Source organism: Solea senegalensis, linkage group LG1, assembly GCF_019176455.1.
Source record: "Solea senegalensis isolate Sse05_10M linkage group LG1, IFAPA_SoseM_1, whole genome shotgun sequence".
Taxonomy (NCBI): Eukaryota; Metazoa; Chordata; class Actinopteri; order Pleuronectiformes; family Soleidae; genus Solea; species Solea senegalensis.
The window spans coordinates 39,148,373-39,172,100 of NC_058021.1; the positions used below are offsets into that span (position 1 = coordinate 39,148,373).

Here is a 23,728-nt window from a genome sequence, read left to right on the forward strand (position 1 = left end):
GTAAATTGCCATGGGAATAATAACCAACTCCTTATATGGACATCCTGGGGGTGTTTATAGGTCACATATTCTACGACTTCTATGACTTCTACAAACTTAATTTGAGTGTGCCAAGATTAGATTAATCCCGTGTGTATGATTATACCAAGACGATGTGACTGATTTGAACAATATTCAGATCAAAAGTCACCACACATTTTGTCCCTTTCTAAATGCATCTCACGTGAACAAACACAGACGTCAGTTAATCCATTTTTAATAGATTATTCAATCAAATACAAGGCAACGAGAGTTAAGTACATAGAGAACTGTTCTTAACTCCACGCTAAATGTTAACAAACCCCAGTGTCACAGCACTTTCCCTCTTGTTTTGCACCAAAATGGCAAAAAAAGAAAAATCTCATCTCAGCCTCAGTCCAGAGCCGACAGGTGTCACCAACATGGAAAGCCCTTCAGCATTCACTGTGTGATGACGGTAGTGTATGTCAACAGGTGTGTGTTCACAGTTCATATCTTAGAATTATTCAATTAAAATATTCAAGTAAAATTCCTGACTAGGAAGAGTCCCACTGCTGAAATTAACACTGTGGCTATTTCAACACATGCTCCACTGCTGCTGCTCTGTTGTTCCACTCCATGGTCTCTTATGAGACCATGTTTCTTGCATAGGAAATAATCCACCATACAATCACAGTGTCCACAGACACATACCATTCCCCATGAAAACATCCATACTGTGACTAAGTTAGAAAATAAACTGGACACGTGGCTTATTAACATTTGTTTTTTGTTTTTTTGTGAGAGGGGTCACTGTCCATGTAGTGTGATGGAGACTGGCAGGTTTGTTTTTTTTTTCTTCTTCTTCTTCTTCTTCTTTATCAGCGACTGTTACTTTAATGCGTGTATTTATGTAAACCCAAGTACAACCCAAGTTTTTCAGAGTAAAAAAACAACAAAAAAACAAATTTGAACATAAGCTTTTTCCTCTGTAAAAATAATTTCAACAATTTTTTTTTTTTTTTTAAACTTACATTTTACATACAAAATGAAAATATCAAGTACAACATGTAACAACCCACTGCAAAAAAAAGTGACAGAAAACAACAGCCAACACAGATGAGACCTGGGGTTTTATAGAAGCCATTGTGACTGAGGCACCTTCAATAAAATCAGCCCTAAACATGGCCACAGAATAACTTTTCTGCATATTTTGTTGTGTTAAATAACTGCATAAATAAATCGACTCAAATCGAATCAAAGCTACAGACAAAATGTACCAAATACGTGAGCAGATCATTTTCTACTTAGGTTTGCATGCCTCCGAGGGTCATAAGGCAAACTTAACATTCCCTCAGTGAGACGTTGAAACACCGGCAAAATGAAACCGTTAAGCCAAGATGAAATAACATATTTTAAGGTCTCTGGGTTAAGGCGCAGAAAAGCTTTTCCTCATGTCTTGCATTAGAGTACACTTGTAATACATACAATGAGGAGACGTACCGTTTTAATTTTGAAAATGTAGTGCATTCACCCCCCTTCTCTCTCTCCTCATTGACACTTCTTCTTTTTATATTTAATGACCATAATTGCAGTTAATTAGACTGAAATCTAACAAAGTGCATGATGCGTAATTTGTAGTTAACGTAGAACAACCGCGTTAGTGTTCGAGTGAGGACTTTAAACATCAGCCATTAATCCTCAATTATAAATAACCTCCATTTAGTGGAGACTCTTCTCAGGTTAGAGTAATTAGTATAGTTGCTGTATTTAACAACAACAAAAAAGGCATGAAAAGGAAATAAGAGCTTGAATGAGAAGAGTTGACAAAGACAATCGTTTGATTTAGCTCACACTTAATTACCATAGTTCTGAATAGAACGACATCACACCAAGATTTCTAACAAAAGCCCAATTGTGTTAAAAGTGTGCAGCAACTCATCTTGTAAAAAGGAGACCGTAAACCGTAATGGTGCAAAGTGATATCAGACTGAAGTACAAAAGAAACGTGGGTTTTGTTTTACCTTTAAAAAATAATTCATACACAATTTCTTTATAGAGAAAAATAAACTCTTCTTTACCGGCACGGCCACTGACCCACTTCAAATTTCCAATCTGCCAAATGAATAATACATCAATAACATACCACGGGTTCGTAAGATGAAGGCAGAGTTTTGTGATTTGTAAAAGTAAAAAAAAACAGATTTTCTGATGGAGCTCAGCGTGAGACTAGCTTAAAGGGGTAGTAGACTTTTAAAAGACCACAAATATTTGAATACACAGTCGTGAATTAAATCGACTGTTTGCATTTGTAAAGTTCACAAATTTAAATTCCAGTAACTTTAGTGTCATTAAAAACGTGCAAGAACTAATCCCATACAAAATACTAAGTAAATGCATACATATGCATACAAAAAAAGAGATTAATGCCTTGGGGTGGGTGAAGATAAATGTACCTGCAAAGTGTTTATATATTGGATTTCATGTGTAAATTACACAATAATATGTCAAAGCCCATTCTCTGGTTTGTGCCCTTTAAAAAGTCATATTAAAGAGACATATTATTTCTTTATGCAAATAAAGCTATTTGAAATGAAAAAATATATATTCTTTAATAATCCCCTTTAAGAACAAGTCCTCGTCAATTAGATTCTTCTTTTTTTTTTTTTTTTCTCTATCCTCGTCTAAATAGTGTTTTTATTTTAGATTAAATTTGATGGTTTGTGTAATGACACAAACACTACAGCGGCCATGAGAGGAAAAATATGACAATGTCTTCATGAAAGTGCCACATGATTTCATAGAGTTACAGAACTTTTAAGTGGGCTGGGAAGAACCCAACAATCTTCTCCACAATATCGTAAGAAACATAAAATGAATATCAACAAAAGAAATTCTTTGTGGCGTCGTGTGCATAGCATATATACTGAAGGCATGACTCTGCATCACAGCAGGATTTAGTGTCGTTAATAGGTTAGATCTTGGGCCTCCATCCATTTATGAACTGCATAAGTTTCTTCACCTGCAGTTTGCTTAACTTGAAGTCCTCCGACAAGATCTCTTCGGTGAGCTGCAGGAGTAAATTCCCATCGATCTTCTCCGACACAAAAAGGGAGACAATGTCGTCTGGCAGGCCAATAAATCTCAGGGATTTCGACACCTCTTCGATGGAGAGGCCTGCCAGGCTGGACGGGGGCTGCCACTGTACAGCAGGCGACAAGGACGGATTCTCTGGAGTTAATGAGTTACAGATGGAATAAATCTCTTTGGTGCTCTGCTCGGGTTGTGTAAGTGAACATTCTGTATTGTCCTGCTGACTGTCACAGCCCGGCGCTAACGGCACATCTGTGCACTTCTTTACAGCGTTTGATTTTGGCGTCCTCGGGGGTAAGATGGGACAGGAGAGGCTCTGCTTAGTGTTGGATTCTTCTATCGGCTTGTCTCTGTACACTTCTGAATTGTAACTTGAGGATTTTGTGCAGACTTGATTCAGAGAGGCGTTCTGCAACCGAAAGTTTTTACTGCTCAGTGCGTGTTCTCGGCCATCAAAATCGACGAGACTCGACGTGCAGGTTTTTGGGGTGCTCGGGGACCTTTTTCTGGGATAACTGTAGTAACTGCGACAGCTGCTCGGTAGAAATTCCTCCATGCAGTGTGATTCTCCTCCGCTGAAGTTATTTGGCCAAGACAATCTGGATGACATCCCATCTGATGGCAGGCTGCTGCTGGGCAAAGTATTTGGCTCGGTACTGTTGGATTTACCCCAGTTACATGGGTAGCACACATGGCTTTGCTCTTGTGGGTCGGCTGCTTCTTGTTCACACGCTCCACTTCTGGTGACGAAAACATATTGTTATTACATGGTAGAACAGAAAAACCCCTGGTAAGTCTCATGATGGTTTAGATATTTAACACTGACATGTTTTACAGCTGTTAAAGAAAAGAATGCCGGCTCAGGAGAAACTTAAATCCGCAAGTCAATTTCTTTTCATCTGCACTAAAATGTATCATGAGAATACACGAGGGACACAGCTACTGCATCTATACAAAAACACGTCGGTGGATTTCAGAGGGTAGTTGCATGGAGGAGTGAAAACAGAATCCACAGAGAGCTATTGCAGAAATGTCAGCATATCATCTTTTGGAACAAGAATAATGCTATGTTTATATAACCTCGCTTGTGTGGGATTAAATATGAATTTGTTTTCAGATGTCTTCTTTTGTTATGGTAACCAAGTGTAATGTTTGTTGCAGTTGTACAATGAAATGCTTTGAGTTCTTACATATTATGGAGACCAGAGGAGTAATAAGAGAGGGTTGGACTTGGAGAGCGAGTCTCTTTCTGTCGTGGTTTTGACGGGATGGGCACAGACGGCATCTGTTTCAAACCTCGCGGAGGGATTGGTGGGGCATTCAAAAGACGACATTCTTCCTTCACCTAGAAAGAAAATTAACAGACTGTGAGACTGACAATTAAAAAAAAAATTTCTGTGGTGGTTTGTTGTCGATTTGTGTTGTAATCTTTTAGATTTTATTAAATCTTTTAAATTATGGTCAGCATTTAATCTGCAAAAAACTAAGTATTTACTTTACCTAGTATAAACGGTTTTACTTGTAAAGACAGTAAGTCTGACATTGTTATGGGTTCATATTAACAATCTATGCAGGAGGGGTTAACAAAAAATCAATGTGTAAATGTGTAAAATCCAGCACATTTTAAACTTATTGATGCCAGCTTCACAGACTCTGTTCACACAGGAAGCTCATACCACTTTCAGCACATATTTGTTACCCAGATTTGCATCCAATTATTCCTGTCTGTCGATAGTAACACTGTACACATGACTATTTGTTTCATTATGATCTCTAGCGCTGTTCCATAGATCAAGAAAATGCTGGAAAAAAACTGCCTCATCTCCCAATGGAAGTAAGAAGAAAAAAGCCCTGTGTCCACCCCCTTTAATCAAATCCACTCCAAAAGTTAATGGGTTCTTGAAGAGTTTGTAGTTTTTGCATAATCTTGTTAAAAGGCAAACAGTCAGACAAACAGTACTGAAACACAAAACCTCCTTGGTGGAAATAATAATTATACTCACAGCTTCAGACTTTGGTGGGACCGGTGGTGGAGTAAGAGAGACATCTGAACTGGTTATTGCCCCAACAGGACAAGTGACAGGGTATGACAAGGCTGCTGTTGTTCCACAGCCATTGTTAATGCCTCTGATTCCCTCACTTAACGAGGGTTTGGGGATTTGACTTCTCAAGTGATCCAACCACAACTCCTCATACGGAACATCAGACTTGTTGAAGGGTGGTTGTTGGCTTGTGCTGTCCAGCAGCTCAGGGAAAAAATGTTCATTCTCTCCCGAGTCTGACGGAATGCAATCAGAGGGAAGAAGAGCCCAATCCCCACAGAGTGTCATACAGCCCTGCAAGTTGACCTCACTGTTTCCATGTAGATTACTGCCGTACACGCACACAGAAAGTCGGTGGAAGGATTGGGTGAGCTCATCCCTGGCGTAAGATAAAGAGCTGGGAATCTGCATGTTGCTGGGACACCCGTTGGAGGTACTGCTACCTCCGCTGCTTCCACTGCAACTACCATTACCGCTGCCTTTCTTTGGGCTCTTACCCTCATCATTCCAGTCTGTCCGCACATCTCGCACAGCACGGGAATAGTCGTCAATGTCAAACTGGTCCTGACAGAAGGAGAACCAGCGATGCACCATAGTATCTAGCCACAACTCTCCTTGCAGCAGTTCTTCTGGAATAATAAATCTGGGCATGGCCATGTGAAACGGAAAATGGATGGGGATAATTTTGTTGCTTCGCAAAACGCAGCACACAACCACCGTCTTTGTCTGAATGTTGACCAATTTGTACCGATGACCCTCACGGATGAGGTGGAGGTCATGCTGGTTGCGAGGTGGTGTGCCGGGTACCGTTACATTGACTGGTAGACGGGTTTTCTCCACAATGTTCCTGATGGTGTGTTCACCATCCTGCATCTGAAGCTCCAGAGGACTACAAGTGCTGAATCTGCCTTTACACTGGAAAGGCAGGCTGATGCTTTCGTTGGTGCGATGGTTCATGCAGATCAAGCAAGGCATCTTGCCCCGACCGATCTTACTGATGGAGTTCAGCTTCCCGATCTTTTTAAAAATGGTGTTGAATCTTGATTTTTCTTTGAAGGTCTTGGCGTAGAGGATCTCAGCTTGGCCCATTAATGTAAGCTCATCCCCGGTGCTAAGTGTGATGTTGTAAACTTCTGTGTCTTCATTGCATTCCCCTGAAGCCATCTGTGCAGCAGTAACATGAACAAGTATTACTATGAGGCTAACACATTAATATTTATATAAGAGTGAGACGATGTTAAAAGAAAATTGACCCCCACAAAAGGACTGTGTGACAGCTAGCTTTAAACTGTGTGTAACTTTTAAATGTAAATGAACATCTATGTAGAATGAACCGGACATAAGAAATGGTAGTAGTCATTCATCAAACAACAGTAATCTACAATCTACCTTGACATTGAAAGTTATTTCCTCCATGACATATACTCTTTCAGGGAATGCTTTGGCCACCTCTTCCACACTGTTGAAGTACTGTACGGGCTCCTTGACATCTCTGTCCTGCTCCAGTAGCTTAAACTGACCTAAGGGAAGAAAAGGCAGATTATTATTAATATGACAAGAAAACACTGAAGGATCATTAAGTGGACAATATACAATGATAGTACAATATATGCAATGCACATCCTCTACTGCACTACAGCATTCTTTGGAGTAGACCAGGGGAAAGTTCATCAGACAGTTGAAGATATTGTACATGGGGAGGTCTAAAATGATTTCCACTCCAGCTGTTTCCATACTTGTGAAAAGCACCCAGGGGTATTGTAATCGTCAAATACAGTCAGTGTCAGTTTCTGCAATATAATAATAAATCGCTCAAACTCAAACCTGCTAACATGGTGGTGTGAGCAAACTGAGTCACCGAGGCCCTGAATTTTAAAAGGTGCATTCACACCAAGGAAACAGCAGTGAGAGTTTGGCATCAATGTTTAGTGTTTTTAATGCTTTCAATGTTCAATGACATGTTCTATTTCTTATATATATGTGTATAATGACCTGACCTGACACGAAACGTCAACTTATTGGGTTTATATAAGGCAAATCGAAGAAGCATGTCAATAAATATGTCATACCTTCATAGTGCACTGGGATCTCTATTTTGGGTCCAATGACATAGTGTCCCTCCTCAAGACTGTGGGCAGTAATAGTCGTCCACTGACGGCAGGAATGAATCAAGAGGTAGTCATTATCTCTCAAACCTTCCACCAACTGACCTACAGGATTAAAAACAAACCAGAAAAGTGATGTTCACATCTCATTAAACACAAGCAGGTGCAAAGAAAATATGGAGACAGAAAAATGGAGGTCTACACCCTGTAACACCATTCACAGCAGTTTCAAAGAAACATCCACTGGCAACTTCAGTCTGAGAGAACACATATCTCACAATGGTGCCTCATTAAAACTGCATTACAAGGAATGTAATACATGTAATCTAATGTATGGAGCTAATTTTTTCCTCGCTACAAATTATATTTTACAACCCATGAAATAATACTTCAGAATATCTTCATACATGCCAGTATTTCTATACAAATAATGCCTTCATTTATTCCTGAAGTCATTAAATGCTATTAACAGTTTACTTAACATGAGGAGTACTGTAACAACAGCCGATCACTTCGAAAAATATGACATGTCATAATAGCTCATGGTGTTAAACTTGAGTTTGGGAGCAGTAAGAGCAGAACTAAAATGAACCCTCATGATGGTTGGCCAAGATAATTAAACATCATTTATGAGGATCAGGATGCTCCACACAGCACTCAAGTCACTATCGTCCATCGACTTCTACTAATTCCTTAATCAATACCTCTCGAAAACACTACTTATCATAATGGTTTCATTGCTATACTAAGCATGGCCCTGACCTCGCACTACAGTCGCCTATCGTTTGATGTCATGTCATGTTAAACAAATCTTATTTGAGCCCCAAAATGAGTCAGAAGACACACTTTTCCCAATCTTAACTAATGAACAGTTAACTTACGTGCTCTAACCCAACTCTGTTTAATCTGTTGTCCCACGCTAAATATATATATCTAACCAACAGTTGTCACTTTAAAATGAAACACCTATGTAATGTTTTCTATTGTTCACCTCCCACACATTTATAACTTGTTCGTTTTCGGATTAGCTACACGGTTACACTTGACAGCACAGTTGTCTGTACAGTAACCAACTTTTCGAACCTAAACTAGAGACCTTTGTTGGGCAATCGTTAAGACAGGTTGAGAAAATAAACCGCATAGTTGTGTAAAACAACTGAGTTTACTCTTGCTGTTAAATAGCTGCTAGCTACGACTGGGCTGTAGCTCATAAACTTGACAGTGTCAGAAAGTTACTAACCATTGTCCAGCTTGACAATTTGAGGCAGTCTGTAAGCAGTGACGAGTTGATCCAATGGCAGGGACGTCGTGCTCCACGTAACATCTTTTAAATTGTTGTACAACATTGTTCCAAGGTCCATTTTGCTAGCTTACATTAGCCAACTAGGAAGCTAACCTAGCTGAGTGTAACTGCGGTCACAAAAGGCTACAACAAGCTAACTAGCTTCACAAAACACCGAGTCCCCATCTACAGCTTTACAGTCGGCACGTTCCTCATTGATCGTCGCATTATCATTTGCCTACGTATCATTAAGATATGTTGTCTGATAATGTAGCAGAGCCATGTTTGTTTAACTAGCGACGGCAGCACCGAGGCAAGTTAGCCACACGAACAACGGAAACGCGTAATTTGCTCTTTTAAAATAAAAGTTTTATTTACTTTGGGCGCCAAACGAGGTGGCGATAACATCACCTAAACACTCGTACGCTTTGTCATGTGCATATTCGCTCATTGGAAACGATGGCTAACAATAACTGAAGCTGAAAACTGACTGGAAAAGCAGGACGGCCGAATAATGACAGCATCTTCCAAAATAAAATACCACTTGTTGCTCCAGCTGTGAGGCTTGTACGTCATCGTAAAAACACACACAACTTCATCCTTATCTCTGTGTACTTCAGTCCTTATTACACAATCGACATGTTTACCTGTCATAGCTTCCAAAAATAATCTGACATTTCCTTCAGTGGAAAGTATTTCTTTCAAATACTCCTTCATTGTGTTATAAAGTGTTTTTGTTTTTTGTTGTCATTTTCACACACCCACATGCAGCTATTTGACACTGATTTCCATTCATTTGGACAGCATAACCAAAGTCGTATATATGTATGTATATATAAAAATATATACATACATATAAAGGTCATTAAGCTGTCCACACACACCTGCCAGACAACAATGTGGGGGCAGGCAATGAGATGTGGAAGTGGAAATGATAGTCATCATCGTACTTCCTGATTTCATTGGTACAAATATAAAGGAACTTCCTCATTCTGCTCTGAATTCATTGTACACCAAACTGTAGCGACTATGTCTTTTGTTGACACTCTGCGGCAGTGGGATGAGGCTGTCACTCATGTTGAAAGACAGGATTTGTCAGGAGCACTTGAGATTTTCCTGTCAATCCAAGAACCAAACTCCAAAATTAGCTTTGACATAGGCTGTCTCCATCTTATTAACCAAGACCTGGATGCTGCTGAAAAGGTATGTCTGACCACCAGTAGGATACTGGCTTGAAAAGGTACATTTTTACTTTACTGGTAGGCTACACATTTATTACTCAGCCAAAAGTAAAATCTTGTTTGTGTGTAGCTGATAACGTTGAGATGTATTTTACCACCGAAAAGTGTAAGTAACTGAAAAAGAAGAAGTTGTATTTACTGCTTCTGTTTTCTTGCAGAGGAAGCTGAGGTTTTTCTTTTCTTTCAGGCATTTGATTGCAGCATACGCAAGGATGAGCATTTGGCCATTGCCTTTTTTCAGAGAGGAATCACCTTTTATAGAAAAAAGAGGTAGGAAACACCACTAATCTAAAGAAAATGTCCATATGAATCTTTCATTTTTTAAAAGTGAATATCAAAACATCTTTGTATCAGACACAATTTGCTGTTACCCAATGTTTGTGATTCGTTAATATGCAAATTCATGAATTATTCCTGCTCGTAGGTATGAAGAGAGTTCAGGTGATTTCCAGCATGCCTTCAAAAAACTAAGAGGAAATCAGCTGATCGATTACAAAGCACTTGGACTCAGATACAAATTATATGCATGTGATGTAAGTATCTTAAACCCCTGAGTTAATTTATATGTTCTTGTTGAACCTCCAAATTGCGTCATTTATAAATAAATACACAAATTTACAGTATAGTTCTTACTGTTCATTTGGCCCAGTGACTTACAGTAGAACACATTTATCCTGAACTCTAACGCTTGTTAAACCTGTCTACTGATTTATGACTCTCCAGTTTGTTGGATTTTATTTCCCTGTGTGGATGTAACTCATTCTTCTGAGTTCCATGGGATCCATGAGTAATCAAATTAGTGACAAGCCTCTGATACAAAATCAATGTTTCCTGAGACAGGTTCTCCATAATATGGCGTTGGCTGAGGCCCAGCTGGACAACTGGGAAAAAGCCCAAGAATACCTTGTGAAGGCTCTCGACTGCAAAACAGAGGCCAAGCTCAACATCATTGATCAAGCACTGCAGTCAACACTGGTATGAAAATGGCACACTGACATGTCACATCTCAATAAGTACTGCAGGTGAAGGGGGTCACGTATAAAGCATGGATGGTGCTACTGGTGTACATATCAAAGTGCATTTCTGCTGATTTACTTTGACATTATTGTTTTAATTGTGATGCAATTCCAACAACAGAAACAGAAAACTTTCAAACTGGTGGAGTTCCCATCAAAAGTGCTATTTAAACCAAATAAGCACTATGTTGCTGAACTGGAGAAGAAGGACTATCTGGGCAAAGCGAAGGTAATACATTACTAACCGACATCAATTACACAACTATTACTACATGGACACAATTAAACTGTCATCCAGGCCAGTTAAATGCCAATCTCAATGCCACATATATGTTACATTCTCTTCAGGTGGTTGCCTCTGTCGTTCCTCAGGATGACTTTTCTGGCTTTGCTCCATTACAGCCTCAGGTGACAACAGTCAAATCTGATGCTATATAAACTTAAGCAGCATTAAAATGTGTACAACCCTGATTAGCCTGCACTGGTGACCATAATGCACAGATAACTTAGATGTAACAGGTGCATTGTAAATGATCTTCATATAACAATAAACTTTGCCAGGCATGAGTTCATATATATAAAACCATTTATATAAAACTTGTTGTATTGCTGTGCTGCACCGTGTTGAGGACAAATACATTCAAAGTGTTTCCAGTAATTCTGGCCTGTTTGTCTACATTCGACAGACGGAAGATGGTCCAACTCGTCCAAAAGAACCTGAAGTTCTCAGGTAGAACCGTTGAATCTACTGAATTTTGAACTACGTATGAGTTGTTCTGAATAAGCTTTGTATGCAAATAACTACAAATATTCTACATGGATGACGTGCATAATGGAATAAAATCATGCGGTAGAGCAAAAATAAACAAATAAAAATAACTTACAAATGCTAATAGCTGTGACAGTTTGGTGTGCATACTCTAATACCAGCAATTGGGTGTATCCTATCTCTGCAGGGCTTTGGAGGGAGAGCCCCACACTGTTCTGTTTGAGTTTATCCCCGAGACCAGCGAGGAGTTGGCCGTAGTGCCGGGCAACATTGTGTTTGTGCTGCAGAAGGGAACTGATAACTGGGCAACTGTGGTCTTCAATGACAGAGTAAGAGCAGCACATAAAGACACGTACACTTAGAACACTTGTGTTACGTATGTGTAAAGTTACAGTGTGTAAACATGTATATACCCCTCTCCTCACCATTTCAACTTCCATCTTGAAGCTAGAATCAAAAATCAAATAATATGGATAGATATTGTTTGTCCATTGAGGGCTATTATAGAAATATGATGGTCCAATATGGTGGCCTGAGTAGATCTGACCCTTCTCCTGATATAAATATAAAAGGCTCATTCTGGGGTAATAATAATAATCATCCAATCAGTTGGTTGTAATTTATACCAAAAGTATATGTTTTCTTCTATTTCTGATAAATGCAAATAATCTCACTTAAAGTTTATGCATTTGGCCTTTAATGGAATATTACAAAAGGATTTAAAACACACCTCAATTTCTACATCGATTCTAGAGGGGACTGGTTCCATACAACTACCTGGAACCTTTGGAAATCTCATCGAAATCTAAACAGAACGAGGTAAGGAATGAGTATTTGTGGATACCAATGACCAGTTCCTTCATTTCTAAACATTATCTGCAAATTTCCGGAGTTGCATGTGCTGAAATGTGGAACTTTTGTTGTCAGTATGAAAATAATGGCTACATCCTGCATGATTGTCATGTTCATTTGTATTTTGAATGACATCGATCGGCTGGGAATAACCATGGACAGGGAATACGAAGGCCCCCAAGTCGAAAGCCACCAACCAGACCTGAGAGGAGAACAGGAAAACAAGGTTTTCTCTACACCCTTTTCTAATAGGTGCTAAATAAGCCTTGTAGCTAAAGCACAGGTGTTAGTGATAACAGTAACGACTCCAGGTTACAGTTAACTGCAACTCAGCCATCACTGATTTCCACCTGTGCTTTTCCTACTGCCATGAAGAAGGCTTTTGCTCTTCTGTGAAAATTTGAGCTGTGACACAGGAGGCATTTGCAATTTATTTAAGCAATACCACATGGACATAACCCCTTTTCTGTCTTTTTTTATGTATTGAAGGTCCGACTCTAAGTGAGAACCGCAATGAAGACAGAAAACATAAAGTATGCCGAGTAAAAATCCCTGAGGCAAAATGTTCTTCACACAACTTTTGCTTTCATTGCTGAGAGAATATGAAACTAATTATCTTTTCATCCTTTTCAGGATGCCCAGCCTACTGATAATTCATACATTGTCAAAGTCCATCACACATTCACCTTTGCCATCTCGTTACCCCCTGAATTTCTCTTTGACATGCTGCTCGAGAAAATCAGTAAGAAACTGAATCTCCCCTCTACCGCAGTGACCTTGAGGTACAGTGCACATTTAAAATATTTTCCAGTTAAACCAGTATATTGTGTTGCTGCGGAGTACAGGATTAAGTCCTGTTGTTTGATTTAGTTTAAGCTCTGAGGCTGATGAACAAAGCGTGATCAGTGCCAAAACAGAAATGGAAAGTGTGTGGAGTCATGCCAATGGGAGGTGGATCACGTTGTGGTGCCACACCAAGAAGGTAAGACACAGTCACATACTACTGTTCATAATGTCCTCAATAAATTCTTATTCTAGTTGACACTGCAGCTTTTTTTTTACTGATTAATGTTAATGTCAAACTATTAAAAAAAATATACATGGCATGGACGTGATCAGCGTCACAGTCTTAAGTGTGGTATATTACTATGGTGTGTTTTTTTATCAACAGTTTAAATATGTGATTGTGACATTACACAAGATCTCAAACACGATAAAGTGCAGGCATTGTAGAGTTAAAGCAAAACAACACTCAAGCCCAAAGCAAACTGCTTGAGCTATGATGAAATTGAGCAACTCTGACTGGTGTGTGGGTGTATTATGGTTTAAGCAAACTGATGAAAAACCGGACGAGATCCGGTTCATGGCACTTCATTCCTATGAGTCATCAAATCCAGAGGATCTCAGTTTTCATCAAGGGGATACAATCACACTGCTCTGTAGAGGTGAGACTCTTCACAGACTTTTCACACAACCTGTGACTTTAATCAAGATGTTTGGTTTTAATTAATGTCTCTTTCTTTTTCTTTAGTTAACCAGGATTGGTTGGAAGGTCAGTGTAATGGACACATTGGTATATTCCCTGCATCCTTTGTGGAGGAAGTTCCTGTGAATGTCACTGATAAACAAAAGTGATTGCACAATTCAGTCGGTGAAACGGAAAAAGAAACTGGTTAGGTACTCCGACCACAGCCACAATTTTGACTATTTATTGAAGTAAGATAGTGCAGAATTGTAGTGACAATGACGGTTAAATAATCATATGAAGACCATGTGGATTCCTGGTAAATTATCATGAAGATGTTCCTTCCTCTTCATAGGCGATAGCTATTCCTCTCCTGCCCTTTACTGCTTTCACCACAGGAGTCTCTCCCAACTTCTGCTCTAGGCCACGCCAGCTGCGTTCTGCCAGAAATGATGCTGAAAAGAGAAAGCTAAATGTGTAACTGTAATTCAAGGCATTTGCATACATCCACTTCTGTGTATCTATGGCTACAGTCTGTAACAGTTACTGTTCGTGTCCACAATTCTTCAATAAACATGAAAAAGAAAAACAATGTGCGAAGCACAATTTCCTGACAGTCTCATACCAGCTGGGTTTGTTGTGGCTATGGTGAGATTCTGATTCCTGAGGACCACAGAGGAGCCATGCGAGGACACAACAGGCTCACTGTTGGACACACCGTGGCTTCGCAGAGCACCAGTGATTAAAGAAACGTCAGTGTCTTCACTGTCCTCCAACTGATCAGTCAAAGGCACATGACTCAGTCCACCTAGAGCAGGTTTGAGATTTACAAAGAAAATGTTGACCAATGTCAATATGCTGCCAACGATAAAATACAGACTTCAACATATCAACAAAATGACTACAGTAGGAGTGACGGATGAATCTCATTTTCCAACAATAGTGGTAAAGCATACAAAATAGGATACTGCAAGTTAAAATATACATTACTGAAATGAAATGTACTCTACAGTACTTACAGAATGAACATTTTCAAAATTAATTCGAAGCTAGGAAATATACTGCTTATAAAACCTTAATTTGTTTTATGAAATTATAATATTGGCCATAACGATAATGAAAAATGTTACCTCATCTTGTATATATGCAGTTTTACAGCAGGCATTTTGATATGGTTTGCAGGCATTGCTGATTACTTTATGAGAATGGCTCTGTTCAGCTCATGTACATCAGGATACACCTGTACATCATTAATTATATTATATTATTATTATTATTATAGTCTGCAATGACAAAAGGTCTTGATAGTGAGAGGATATAAAGTATATATAACCTCCTCTTTTAACCTCACCCCCAAACTAGTAGCCATACACCCCCTTAAAACAAAGTTAAAAACTTGATTAGAGATGTGTCATAAATGAATTCCAAACTAACCTGGTAGGAGATGTCGAAAGTCTGTGACGTACTCCTCTGACCACTCCCTGTTCTTGTTGCAGGCCACCTCCATCTCAAATGGTGTCACAACAGGTTTGTAGAACTCACTGGAGTCCAGCAGAGAGTTCTCAGGACATGCAATTAACACGAAAATGTCAATTTCAAGAAAGTTTGCAAGTTTGGCCACATTCAGTTTCCCCATGGCAAACATGTAGCTCTTTTTGCCAGCCCTGTGGATAGTCTCCTTCAGCTGCTGGATGATGGTGAGGTAGTCGGCCACGCCCAGCGTGCCGACCAGGATGCCAACCACGCTGGCATCTTTGGCCCGTTCTATGGCATAATATCGCTTCATCAGTGCACGGTTAATGCTTACTGACTCTGTCCTCCCCATCATAGTTATGGGGTCAAAAGAACAAAACGAGCAGCGATTCCATGTCATCATGAAGTTACGCAGGGCCGCTCCTTCCTGGCCGATGTAGAATACACTGTAATCCGTTACACTTGAACCAGTTTCCAAGGAGAACTGCCTCCCAAACTGACAAATAACCTGGTTGTTAGCTTGTTCTGACGCACAGGTGTCGTAATGTTTTCTTTTTATCTGGCCATGACAGTGACACTGCTCCCCTTCCACAACGAGGTCTGAGGCAACAAGGTTTGGATACTCGGGAGACAGAAGTGTCAGAAGATCACCTGTAAAAAGAAAGGAAAGATGTGAAGTAAACCCAAAACTCTTAGGCTGTGATAAGACAAACCTTTTAAGGAATAGCTTACTTATGGCATAAACATAGTTAACATCATAGAGGATGATGACACGGCACTGCGTCTCAGGGTAGAGTTCTCTGAAGGCGGAGGCACACTTTTCCACATCCACTGGTCGTCTCTCAAACACATACATCAGAGGCAGCCTCTTGGAGGGGCTGAGGCAGGCTCTGCCATAGTGCACGATGCAATCGGCCCGAACATGTTCTGCAGCTACCTCGTCCACACAGCAGCTGCTCAAGAGAGTTCAATAATATGGAGCAATAGCTTTATTAATAAGATAGACAACCTACATGCAGTCATAGTATGCAAGTTCTGCAGATAGGAGTTTGTTTTTTAATGACACAATAGCGAAAGACCTAGTTTTATGAACAGCATGGGCTTCAGCTCACTTCCTGACTAAGTGAGTGATCGCCTCTGTCTTTTCCTGGAGACGCTTTATACTACAGCCTTTTTTTAATCTGCATATGACACACAATGTATGGCATTGTCTGAATGACTCCTCTCTCTCTGCCTCGCCTGAGCTTTGACTGCTACTGCAGCAACAGCTCTGAGCAATGCTGTTCAGCAGGTCACTGGCTTTTTATATCTCCATGTTCTGTACGCGTTTCAAAGTAAAAGCACTCGCCTTTCTGTTCCCTGTTTGCATTCTTTCTCTTTCTTTTCTTTTTCAGTGAAATACTTGCAGGAGTTCTCACATTTTATTGAGTAAGGCATTTATTGGTTTAATGGTAATTTTCAAAGGCAAACCCTACATAAAACCCTGCAGCAGCTCCACAAACAAATTCATACAGCAACTATTCTAAGTATGTGCAGGATCAATATGTCAAAATGTCATGAAATTAAGCCTGGTGTGTTACCTGCCATAGGATGTATCCCCTAAAATGTACGTCTTGGCATTACACTGTCTCTCAATTTCCGCTGCGACTGCAACTGAATCCACCAGCAGCTCATCGGGAAACTGCAAAGCGACCTGTGAACATTCAGGAAAATTAATTTCTCTGACCAGTATCCACCACACTTACAAGCTAATAAATAACTGACTGGCTGGCCCATTATGAATAACTGGTCTTATTTTTATTATTATATATGCTATAATGTGATTGCTTCTTACTAGTTACTTTGCATATATTAATAGCTTGAGTTAGTTAAAAATCCATGGATCTGCCTGAACAGTAGCAGCACTTTTCAAAGTTGTGTCATAATAACTGAAGATTTACCTTCTTAAATTGATGCTGAATGACAAAGTCACATGTCTCCTTGATCTGATACAACTCTTCCAGTTTCTCTGGAGGAGTATTTGTCTTCACTGTGACATCAACCACACGTTGAATTACAGTTTCTGAGCTGCTGCTAAACGCATCAGCCATTATTGCATCATTTAAGAAAATCAATCAGTGTCTGTAAGCAAGAGAAAAACATGGTGGTTATCAGCAGTTTATGCATTTGCTAAAGATGCTGAAGATAGTTTGCAATTAGGCAGTAACAAACACATAAAACAGTGAGTGAATGACTGGATAAAAGGTCCATATTTGACCTGGAACAAATTTACTCTGCTTGCACATATAGAACAAAAACTCTTCAAACGGTTTACATTCCCCTTACAAATCCAGTCCAAATTTGAAAAAACAATAAAAATATGTAATCTAAAGAAAAACTTACTCACACAACTTTACTGGGCTTGGCCTGTTAGCTTAGCAGCTAGCTTTAATGCCTTCACGACTCTCCGTTTATATTACAGTCAATCTACAGTATTATTAAAATTCATGACACTTTGCACCTGGACTGACAGACACGCGTGTCCACACAGTTCGTTGTGTGTGGATATTTGTTGACTAATGCATGCTGCTTTGACAGCTACACACGTGCTAGCTACAGATTACAACTACCGAGGACAAACACTTTCCGGGTCATGTTTTTCAAAATAAAAGCCAGGGTAAATTAGTCACATCCGGTCGCATGGGTCTGCTGTAATTATCTAGCGACAAGGGGTTTAGGTAAAAAGCAAAATACCCAGCCTAACTCACACGGGTTTACTCATAACGTTAAGTGACGTTCAAACAAAGCTTATTAAACAACGCCGCGTCTGTCGTCCAGTCTCTTTTTAACTCCCTCTCACGGTGCTACAGCGCCCTCCCGCGACCTCATTCGGTACAAGCATCAACTGAAATAAAGATGACTCAACACCAGGGTTGTCAGTTTTGTTTGAAAACAACAGCAAAACCACCCTAGTTTCAAACCTCACTAAATGCTGTTGCCTCACCGCTTTTAATGGTCTAATTTTCAATGCTAAATGTGTTATATCATCAGAAAGCGCACTAATCATAAATGTTTGATGTGCCAGCATTAAATGCAGTGTGTCAACAGCCATCTAACAAAATCCTACAATCCCCTTGTAGACACAAAGCAATATAATCAATATATTATGTGTAGTGAACATTCAATGATATACAAATTTAACTTTTAATTTCTTACCTGACTCAAAGGTAATGTCTTATGCATTTAGATGTTTTATATTATGTTTAAACAATTATAATTACCTCACATCTTCACTAACTACCATTTCTAAAACATGTTCAAGTCAAATTAAAACACACGCACACAGTGAATCACATTTTAGTTTCTTATCACTTTAATAATCCAGGATTATCCGTCTACTTTGGATCCCAGAGGAGACAGTGAATCAAGTCTATAAGACTTGTGCTACAAAGACAGAACAATCAGCACTCGGTGTAGATTTACATTCAGTGACAATTCAGTTTATTCAAGTAACATCAGTCCAAGAATCCTATTTCATACAAGTTGAATATAGTATAGTTGCATTCCTTCTGAGTTCCAGCCCTATGCATTTCTCATCCTTTGTTTTTGAAAAGCACTTTGGCTCAACTCCACCTGAATTTAATGAGCTATATAAATATACTTACTATATTTGCAGCTACATTATAAACATAAAAAAATATTTACATACCAGTAAAAAGGTTTAATTTCACTTTCCATTATTTAAAAAGTGTATATGGTCCCCTAGTCATTAATGTTCCAGCAGGGTAAAATAACTTATTTTACTGTGTGACTGTTTGTGTGAGCAACAGAGAGGGGAAACATGGTGGAATCATCCACCATAACAAAAACAAAACACAATTTCAGAGATTTCAGTGCAAACAAAAATTCTGATCAATGAAATGCAACAAAGCCAGGTCAGATGTGACAGAGAGTTGGTCTCTAAAAGTTGACATACTCATACTTTGTGGGGCCTAAGCAAAATGTTCTCCACCTTGAAGCAGCCAGTGCTTGACTATTATTTATACTAATGTAACACTATCAATTGCATTAATTATAGTTCCGTCATTTGAAATCACAAATTGAAATCACAAAAGTGGCCATAATGTGGCGATACTGATCTTGAATTAAACAAGTAAACCAGTTTAATGACTTTGATTTTTAAAACTTAGAACAGAGATGCACTAAATGAGCAATAACTCAAAAATAAAACCAAATCAATTAAGGTCAACATTATTTAGATATCTAAACTTCTTTAATATGTTAAAATCCACATACTACTGCAGCCGCTTAGTTCACTTATTCCTTGGGCCGGCTCTGCATATTCAGAGGAGACACCGAAATTTCTTTTGAAAGTCATAATTGTAGCCCACTGGTTTTGGTGAGGGTGGGTGATAAAGGCAGGCTAAAGCTACTGTATGTGAGGTCAGGGGTCAAGGACGGTGCGCTGTCCCGTGACGGCACTAGTGCTGAGTGGCAGGTCAAAACATCAGCTGACATGAGGAAGCCTTCAGTGGAATACTCATGTTCCTGTGTACTGACAACAGTTCACATCCAAATACGATAGAAACCCATGACCACGGTGAGACAAGTGAACACTGAACCTGAAGGAGAAAAATAAGCACAAGTCTTTCATTCTGTCTACATTAGAATCACATTTAACTTCTTAAATTCTACTAGTTGTTGCTGAATGACTTAGATATGAAGTTTCAACAATATATACATAAAAATACATGCATTTGAAAGATATGCAGGTCACAAGGTGCATTTTAAGTTCTTTGAAGGCACAGTAAGTTTTACAGGTCAAGACAATAACAGTACATCACTTAACAGTTACCAAGTTTGTTTAAAAGAGCTCTGAACTCACTTCAGAAATTCGTTGAAATGACAAAAACATGTTGACTAGAGAATTTTTAAGCCCCAAGAGGATTTGTTATGCAATTATCCTTCATATTCTCGTAATAAAATGACTGTATAGTTGATCTTTTAATGTGTGTTTTATATGTGAAATAAACACAAACACAACCGTTTTCAAGACTACAACTACTAATTAAGCTCTCTCTCTTTCTTACCTGCGAGGTATTTTATAGTGTCTAGTTTATGAGACTCTAACATGGTTTTCAAACCAGCCACTTCAGTATCTATTCTCATGTTGGTCTGAGTCAAATGACGATCATGCTCTGCAGTCTGTAAAATAAAGGACACCGTTAGACACAGACATCAAAGATTAACCACCACCAGATGTTTAGAACACACAGGCACCAACATCTGTCTATGAACAAAATGATGTGTGGTAACACAGGAAACTATATAGGTGCACTGCATGTATACTAACCATTTCCATAATTTCACTTCGTGTTTCCAGGAGCTTCCTCTCATGCTGGGCTTTCTGAAAATAAGACATAATTATTATTTAGTAGAGAAGCACAAGCAGCAGGATGTAAACCTGACATGATCTGCTACCTTTTATATGTAACTGCATTTTTATTTTTAGCAATAGTATCTACTTCTGAAACTTTTTGGATGGCATCATGACTTGGCATTTTCAGCCAAAATCCAAGCATTTGCAGCCGTCTCACTTTCCTCCATCAGTTGTGAAACACATCACTCCCTGTGTGGTGTCAGGAATGTTATACTGAGGAGCATAGAGAGTTATGTGGAGCTGAATTGGCATTGCCTGAACTCATTCACAGTGGTTTAAATCCAACAAACATTTGTCAATATTCAAAAGTTATGCACTACAGCTTAAAGGTACACTCAACAAATCTCCAATATTGAATTTCCTTACATACTTACCAGCTCCTTTACACGGCTTTTCTCCATATTCATGTCCAAGATGTTGTCTGAGCGCATTTTATTTATTATATCCTGCAATATTTAAAATGCACAAAACAAAACTAATGGTTAATAAAAACATATTTTGAAAAGGAAATGATATCATGAGGTGCTTCTAAACAAACACTATAAAAGCACAAAACATTAACACAACACGAGTAAATCAGACTGTCTACTTACAGACAGTTGGACCTTGAGCTGCAGCAACTGGATCTTGAGTTTCTGGAAGGAATTGCAAGATGTTGACAATTAATTCATTATCGAATATATTTGTATTCATTATTTTAATGCAAGCATAACTAGTTCTGTCCACCTATGACCATGGACGATAGGCGATAAATTGAATCAGATGTTACGAACCTCATTCTCCGCCAGCAGAGCAGAGAACTCACTCTTTTCGAGGATGATCATGTCTTTCCTCACAGCAGCTATCTGAGACATCACATGCTGCAACATTCTCTCCTGCAAAACACATTTTAAAAAATACAATGTTTAAATATAGTGTTTACCAAATGTCTGGTTTTGTCCACAAACCAAAATGATTCAGTTTGAATGATTTCTTTATTAAATGGAGCAAGGAATCCAGAAAAAAATCATTCACATTTAAGAGTTTGTTACTTAAAAAACAAAGCGGCAGTGAAAATTAAACAAACCTGCTGCACTTTTGTCACCATGTCGTTATAGATGATATCCATGTTGGAGTTTGTCATCTTCACCAATACTTTCACTATCACTTCAGCTTGCATGGTTGTGAAACCTGTGGGAGTCAGAAAGACATGTTTATTGTTATTATTAACACAACACAGAGCAACAAGTGAAAAATTAGGCCACAAGGATAAAGTCAAACCATTTTCCTCAAGGAGTCGAACCACCGCATGGGTGTCGAAAAACAGTTTCCGAACATCAGAGTTCAGTTTGTTTGTTTTCACGTCATACTGGAAGGTTCTGGTGGAGGTACTCAGCTCTGAAACCCACAGAAAGAATGGATGAGTTATTTCGCCTTATTTAGCTGCAGTCATTTCCCTCTTTCTCTTTCTGTCTTTGCACATACAAGAACATTTTTTGTACTGATATGTTACCATATTCTCTAAAAACAGATGCCCTCACGCTCTTTTTGTCACAGATTCCTTGATATTTCTTTGATATTTTGAGTATTTCTTTATGTAAACACAAGACAACTTGTCTGAATGTGAGCTCTCGGCTGCTAAGCAGGGTTTGTTAAATCCAGTGTCACTGGTTTTGCTCATAAAACAATCTATACTCCCAAATTAATTTAAAGATGGTGTGACACTGCAGTCTACACCCTACACATACTGTACAGTCATGCCAAATGCAACCACAGCAATGAAGAGCAGTGATTAGTGTATAAGTAGTTAATTTTGTTATTTGAAGGTCGACTACTATGTTTGTCTGTGGTTGAAGCTTTTTTTTCTTGCTGGGTTTTCCTGTTTCCTTCATAATAATAATTACAAATGATTATTATTATCATGACACATGAAATTACTCAACTTAAATAAACTTTATTGAATTACATTTATTGTCTCTCATTTCAGGCTACATCTTGATTATGTGCCGCAGTGCACGAACATATTCTAATTAAAACTTGTACTACAAATTGCATTATAGGACAGGTGACAAAACCTGGAAGAAGAGAAGAGATCCGCCATTACTGTGGCGTATTGTGTAAATAAAGTGTAAGATACGGGCAGAGGTTTCCTTTGACAACATGCAGCATCATGGTTTGGCTTCACAAATATCTGACAATGACTTAGATTGTAAGAGCTTTGACTATAGATGTGTGCAGTGTGTTAAGTGTAGTAGCCTACACTTTGAGTACATGTCTATCATTTCATTTATTTGTTACACTGCCAAATAGTGGGCCATATGTAAAATGAAAACAGTCTGGTGTGCTCACTGTTTATCGATCATGACGATGTGTATGTAAAACCAGTGAAAAATGCGTCTGAGTACTGAGTGAAGTATGAAAATGACTCTTAATTTGACATTCAAACAATGACACGCTAATCATAAAGCACATGGGCCTGATTCAAACACTAATATGTGTTGTTTTTGTTGTGCAGCAGCTTACATTTTATTTTTATAGACCTCATTGTTACTTACCTCTGACAGATACATGTGTTCCAGCAGACAGATATAAGCTCCTTCGTCCAGATGCTCCTTGAGTCCGCGACTCCTCGCAACCCGAACACGGTGATGCATTTACGGCTGTCAAGGTCGACACGGTCGGCAGAGAGCAACTCACTAAGTCCCGACTAAAAGCACAAGGCTCACACCATTTCTTTTCCGGGTGTTTGAAAATAAAAGTTTTTATTTTTGAATGACACTGTTTCAATACCATGGTGACGTCCTGCGGCCGTGGACGTCCTGTCGGCTCGGCAGACAGCTGGAGTACTTCACTTCCGTCTGACGAAAACTTCCTACAGCACAACTGTCAACTTTTCCTCTGACGTCAAGCCAACCACGGTCAGAGAATAACAAAAACATCATTTCCGGTCTAACCTTTAAAAATAAAGGTTGTGTGTAGCAACTGCTACAAAATT

General features: G+C 39.0%; 4 protein-coding genes across 6 annotated transcripts; 1 reads left to right on the top strand and 3 right to left on the bottom strand.

The window, feature by feature from the left end:
• Positions 1-240: 240 nt before the first annotated feature.
• garem (GRB2 associated, regulator of MAPK1) lies at positions 241-9,137 on the bottom strand. 2 transcript variants are annotated; one of them, XM_044036912.1, is made up of 6 exons: positions 8,478-9,137; positions 7,202-7,342; positions 6,522-6,652; positions 5,094-6,296; positions 4,281-4,435; positions 241-3,827 (listed from the first exon to the last, which is right to left on the bottom strand). In XM_044036912.1, exons 1-6 carry the CDS (start codon positions 8,596-8,598, stop codon positions 2,972-2,974), a joined length of 2,607 nt encoding a protein of 868 aa, XP_043892847.1. In that variant the 5' UTR covers positions 8,599-9,137; the 3' UTR covers positions 241-2,971. The 2 variants fall into 2 exon arrangements, with proteins under 2 accessions (XP_043892847.1, XP_043892838.1); XM_044036903.1 differs by having other exon boundaries at positions 241-3,830.
• Positions 9,138-9,495: 358 nt separating this feature from the next.
• ncf2 (neutrophil cytosolic factor 2) lies at positions 9,496-14,454 on the top strand. The gene is made up of 15 exons (XM_044041190.1): positions 9,496-9,722; positions 9,948-10,030; positions 10,185-10,293; positions 10,601-10,735; positions 10,898-11,005; positions 11,125-11,184; positions 11,463-11,506; positions 11,733-11,874; positions 12,299-12,364; positions 12,560-12,623; positions 12,887-12,930; positions 13,031-13,179; positions 13,268-13,379; positions 13,728-13,842; positions 13,929-14,454. The coding sequence occupies exons 1-15, from the start codon at positions 9,549-9,551 to the stop codon at positions 14,030-14,032; spliced, it is 1,509 nt and encodes a 502-aa protein (XP_043897125.1). The 5' UTR covers positions 9,496-9,548; the 3' UTR covers positions 14,033-14,454.
• On the bottom strand, positions 14,093-17,981 carry dph2 (diphthamide biosynthesis 2). Of its 2 annotated transcripts, none has more exons than XM_044041192.1 (7): positions 17,722-17,981; positions 17,276-17,456; positions 16,916-17,028; positions 16,068-16,288; positions 15,297-15,986; positions 14,488-14,670; positions 14,093-14,317 (listed from the first exon to the last, which is right to left on the bottom strand). In XM_044041192.1, exons 2-7 carry the CDS (start codon positions 17,423-17,425, stop codon positions 14,190-14,192), a joined length of 1,485 nt encoding a protein of 494 aa, XP_043897127.1. In that variant the 5' UTR covers positions 17,426-17,456; positions 17,722-17,981; the 3' UTR covers positions 14,093-14,189. The 2 variants fall into 2 exon arrangements, with proteins under 2 accessions (XP_043897127.1, XP_043897126.1); XM_044041191.1 differs by having other exon boundaries at positions 17,718-17,981.
• Positions 17,982-18,664: 683 nt separating this feature from the next.
• On the bottom strand, positions 18,665-23,604 carry mcur1 (mitochondrial calcium uniporter regulator 1). The gene is made up of 9 exons (XM_044048590.1): positions 23,289-23,604; positions 22,015-22,131; positions 21,821-21,924; positions 21,528-21,629; positions 21,348-21,389; positions 21,129-21,200; positions 20,668-20,721; positions 20,405-20,519; positions 18,665-19,936 (listed from the first exon to the last, which is right to left on the bottom strand). Exons 1-9 carry the CDS (start codon positions 23,524-23,526, stop codon positions 19,881-19,883), a joined length of 900 nt encoding a protein of 299 aa, XP_043904525.1. The 5' UTR covers positions 23,527-23,604; the 3' UTR covers positions 18,665-19,880.
• Positions 23,605-23,728: the final 124 nt, after the last annotated feature.

Coding starts and splice junctions, on each gene's coding strand:
- ncf2 (XM_044041190.1), top strand. CDS start 9,549: ATGTCTTTTGTTGACACTCTGCGGCAGTGGGATGAGGCTGTCACTCAT. Junction 10,294..10,600: donor ACAAATTATATGCATGTGAT/GTAAGTATCTTA, acceptor TTCCTGAGACAG/GTTCTCCATAATATGGCGTT. Junction 12,365..12,559: donor CGAAATCTAAACAGAACGAG/GTAAGGAATGAG, acceptor AACCATGGACAG/GGAATACGAAGGCCCCCAAG.
- garem (XM_044036903.1), bottom strand. CDS start 8,598: ATGGACCTTGGAACAATGTTGTACAACAATTTAAAAGATGTTACGTGG. Junction 6,653..7,201: donor GATCCCAGTGCACTATGAAG/GTATGACATATT, acceptor TTCTTCCCTTAG/GTCAGTTTAAGCTACTGGAG. Junction 4,436..5,093: donor TCCCACCAAAGTCTGAAGCT/GTGAGTATAATT, acceptor TTTTCTTTCTAG/GTGAAGGAAGAATGTCGTCT.
- mcur1 (XM_044048590.1), bottom strand. CDS start 23,526: ATGGTATTGAAACAGTGTCATTCAAAAATAAAAACTTTTATTTTCAAA. Junction 21,630..21,820: donor TGGTGACAAAAGTGCAGCAG/GTTTGTTTAATT, acceptor TGTGTTTTGCAG/GAGAGAATGTTGCAGCATGT. Junction 20,722..21,128: donor AAAGCCGTGTAAAGGAGCTG/GTAAGTATGTAA, acceptor TCTTATTTTCAG/AAAGCCCAGCATGAGAGGAA.
- dph2 (XM_044041192.1), bottom strand. CDS start 17,425: ATGGCTGATGCGTTTAGCAGCAGCTCAGAAACTGTAATTCAACGTGTG. Junction 16,289..16,915: donor GGGGATACATCCTATGGCAG/GTAACACACCAG, acceptor TCTCTTGAGCAG/CTGCTGTGTGGACGAGGTAG. Junction 14,318..14,487: donor AGCCACAACAAACCCAGCTG/GTATGAGACTGT, acceptor TTCTCTTTTCAG/CATCATTTCTGGCAGAACGC.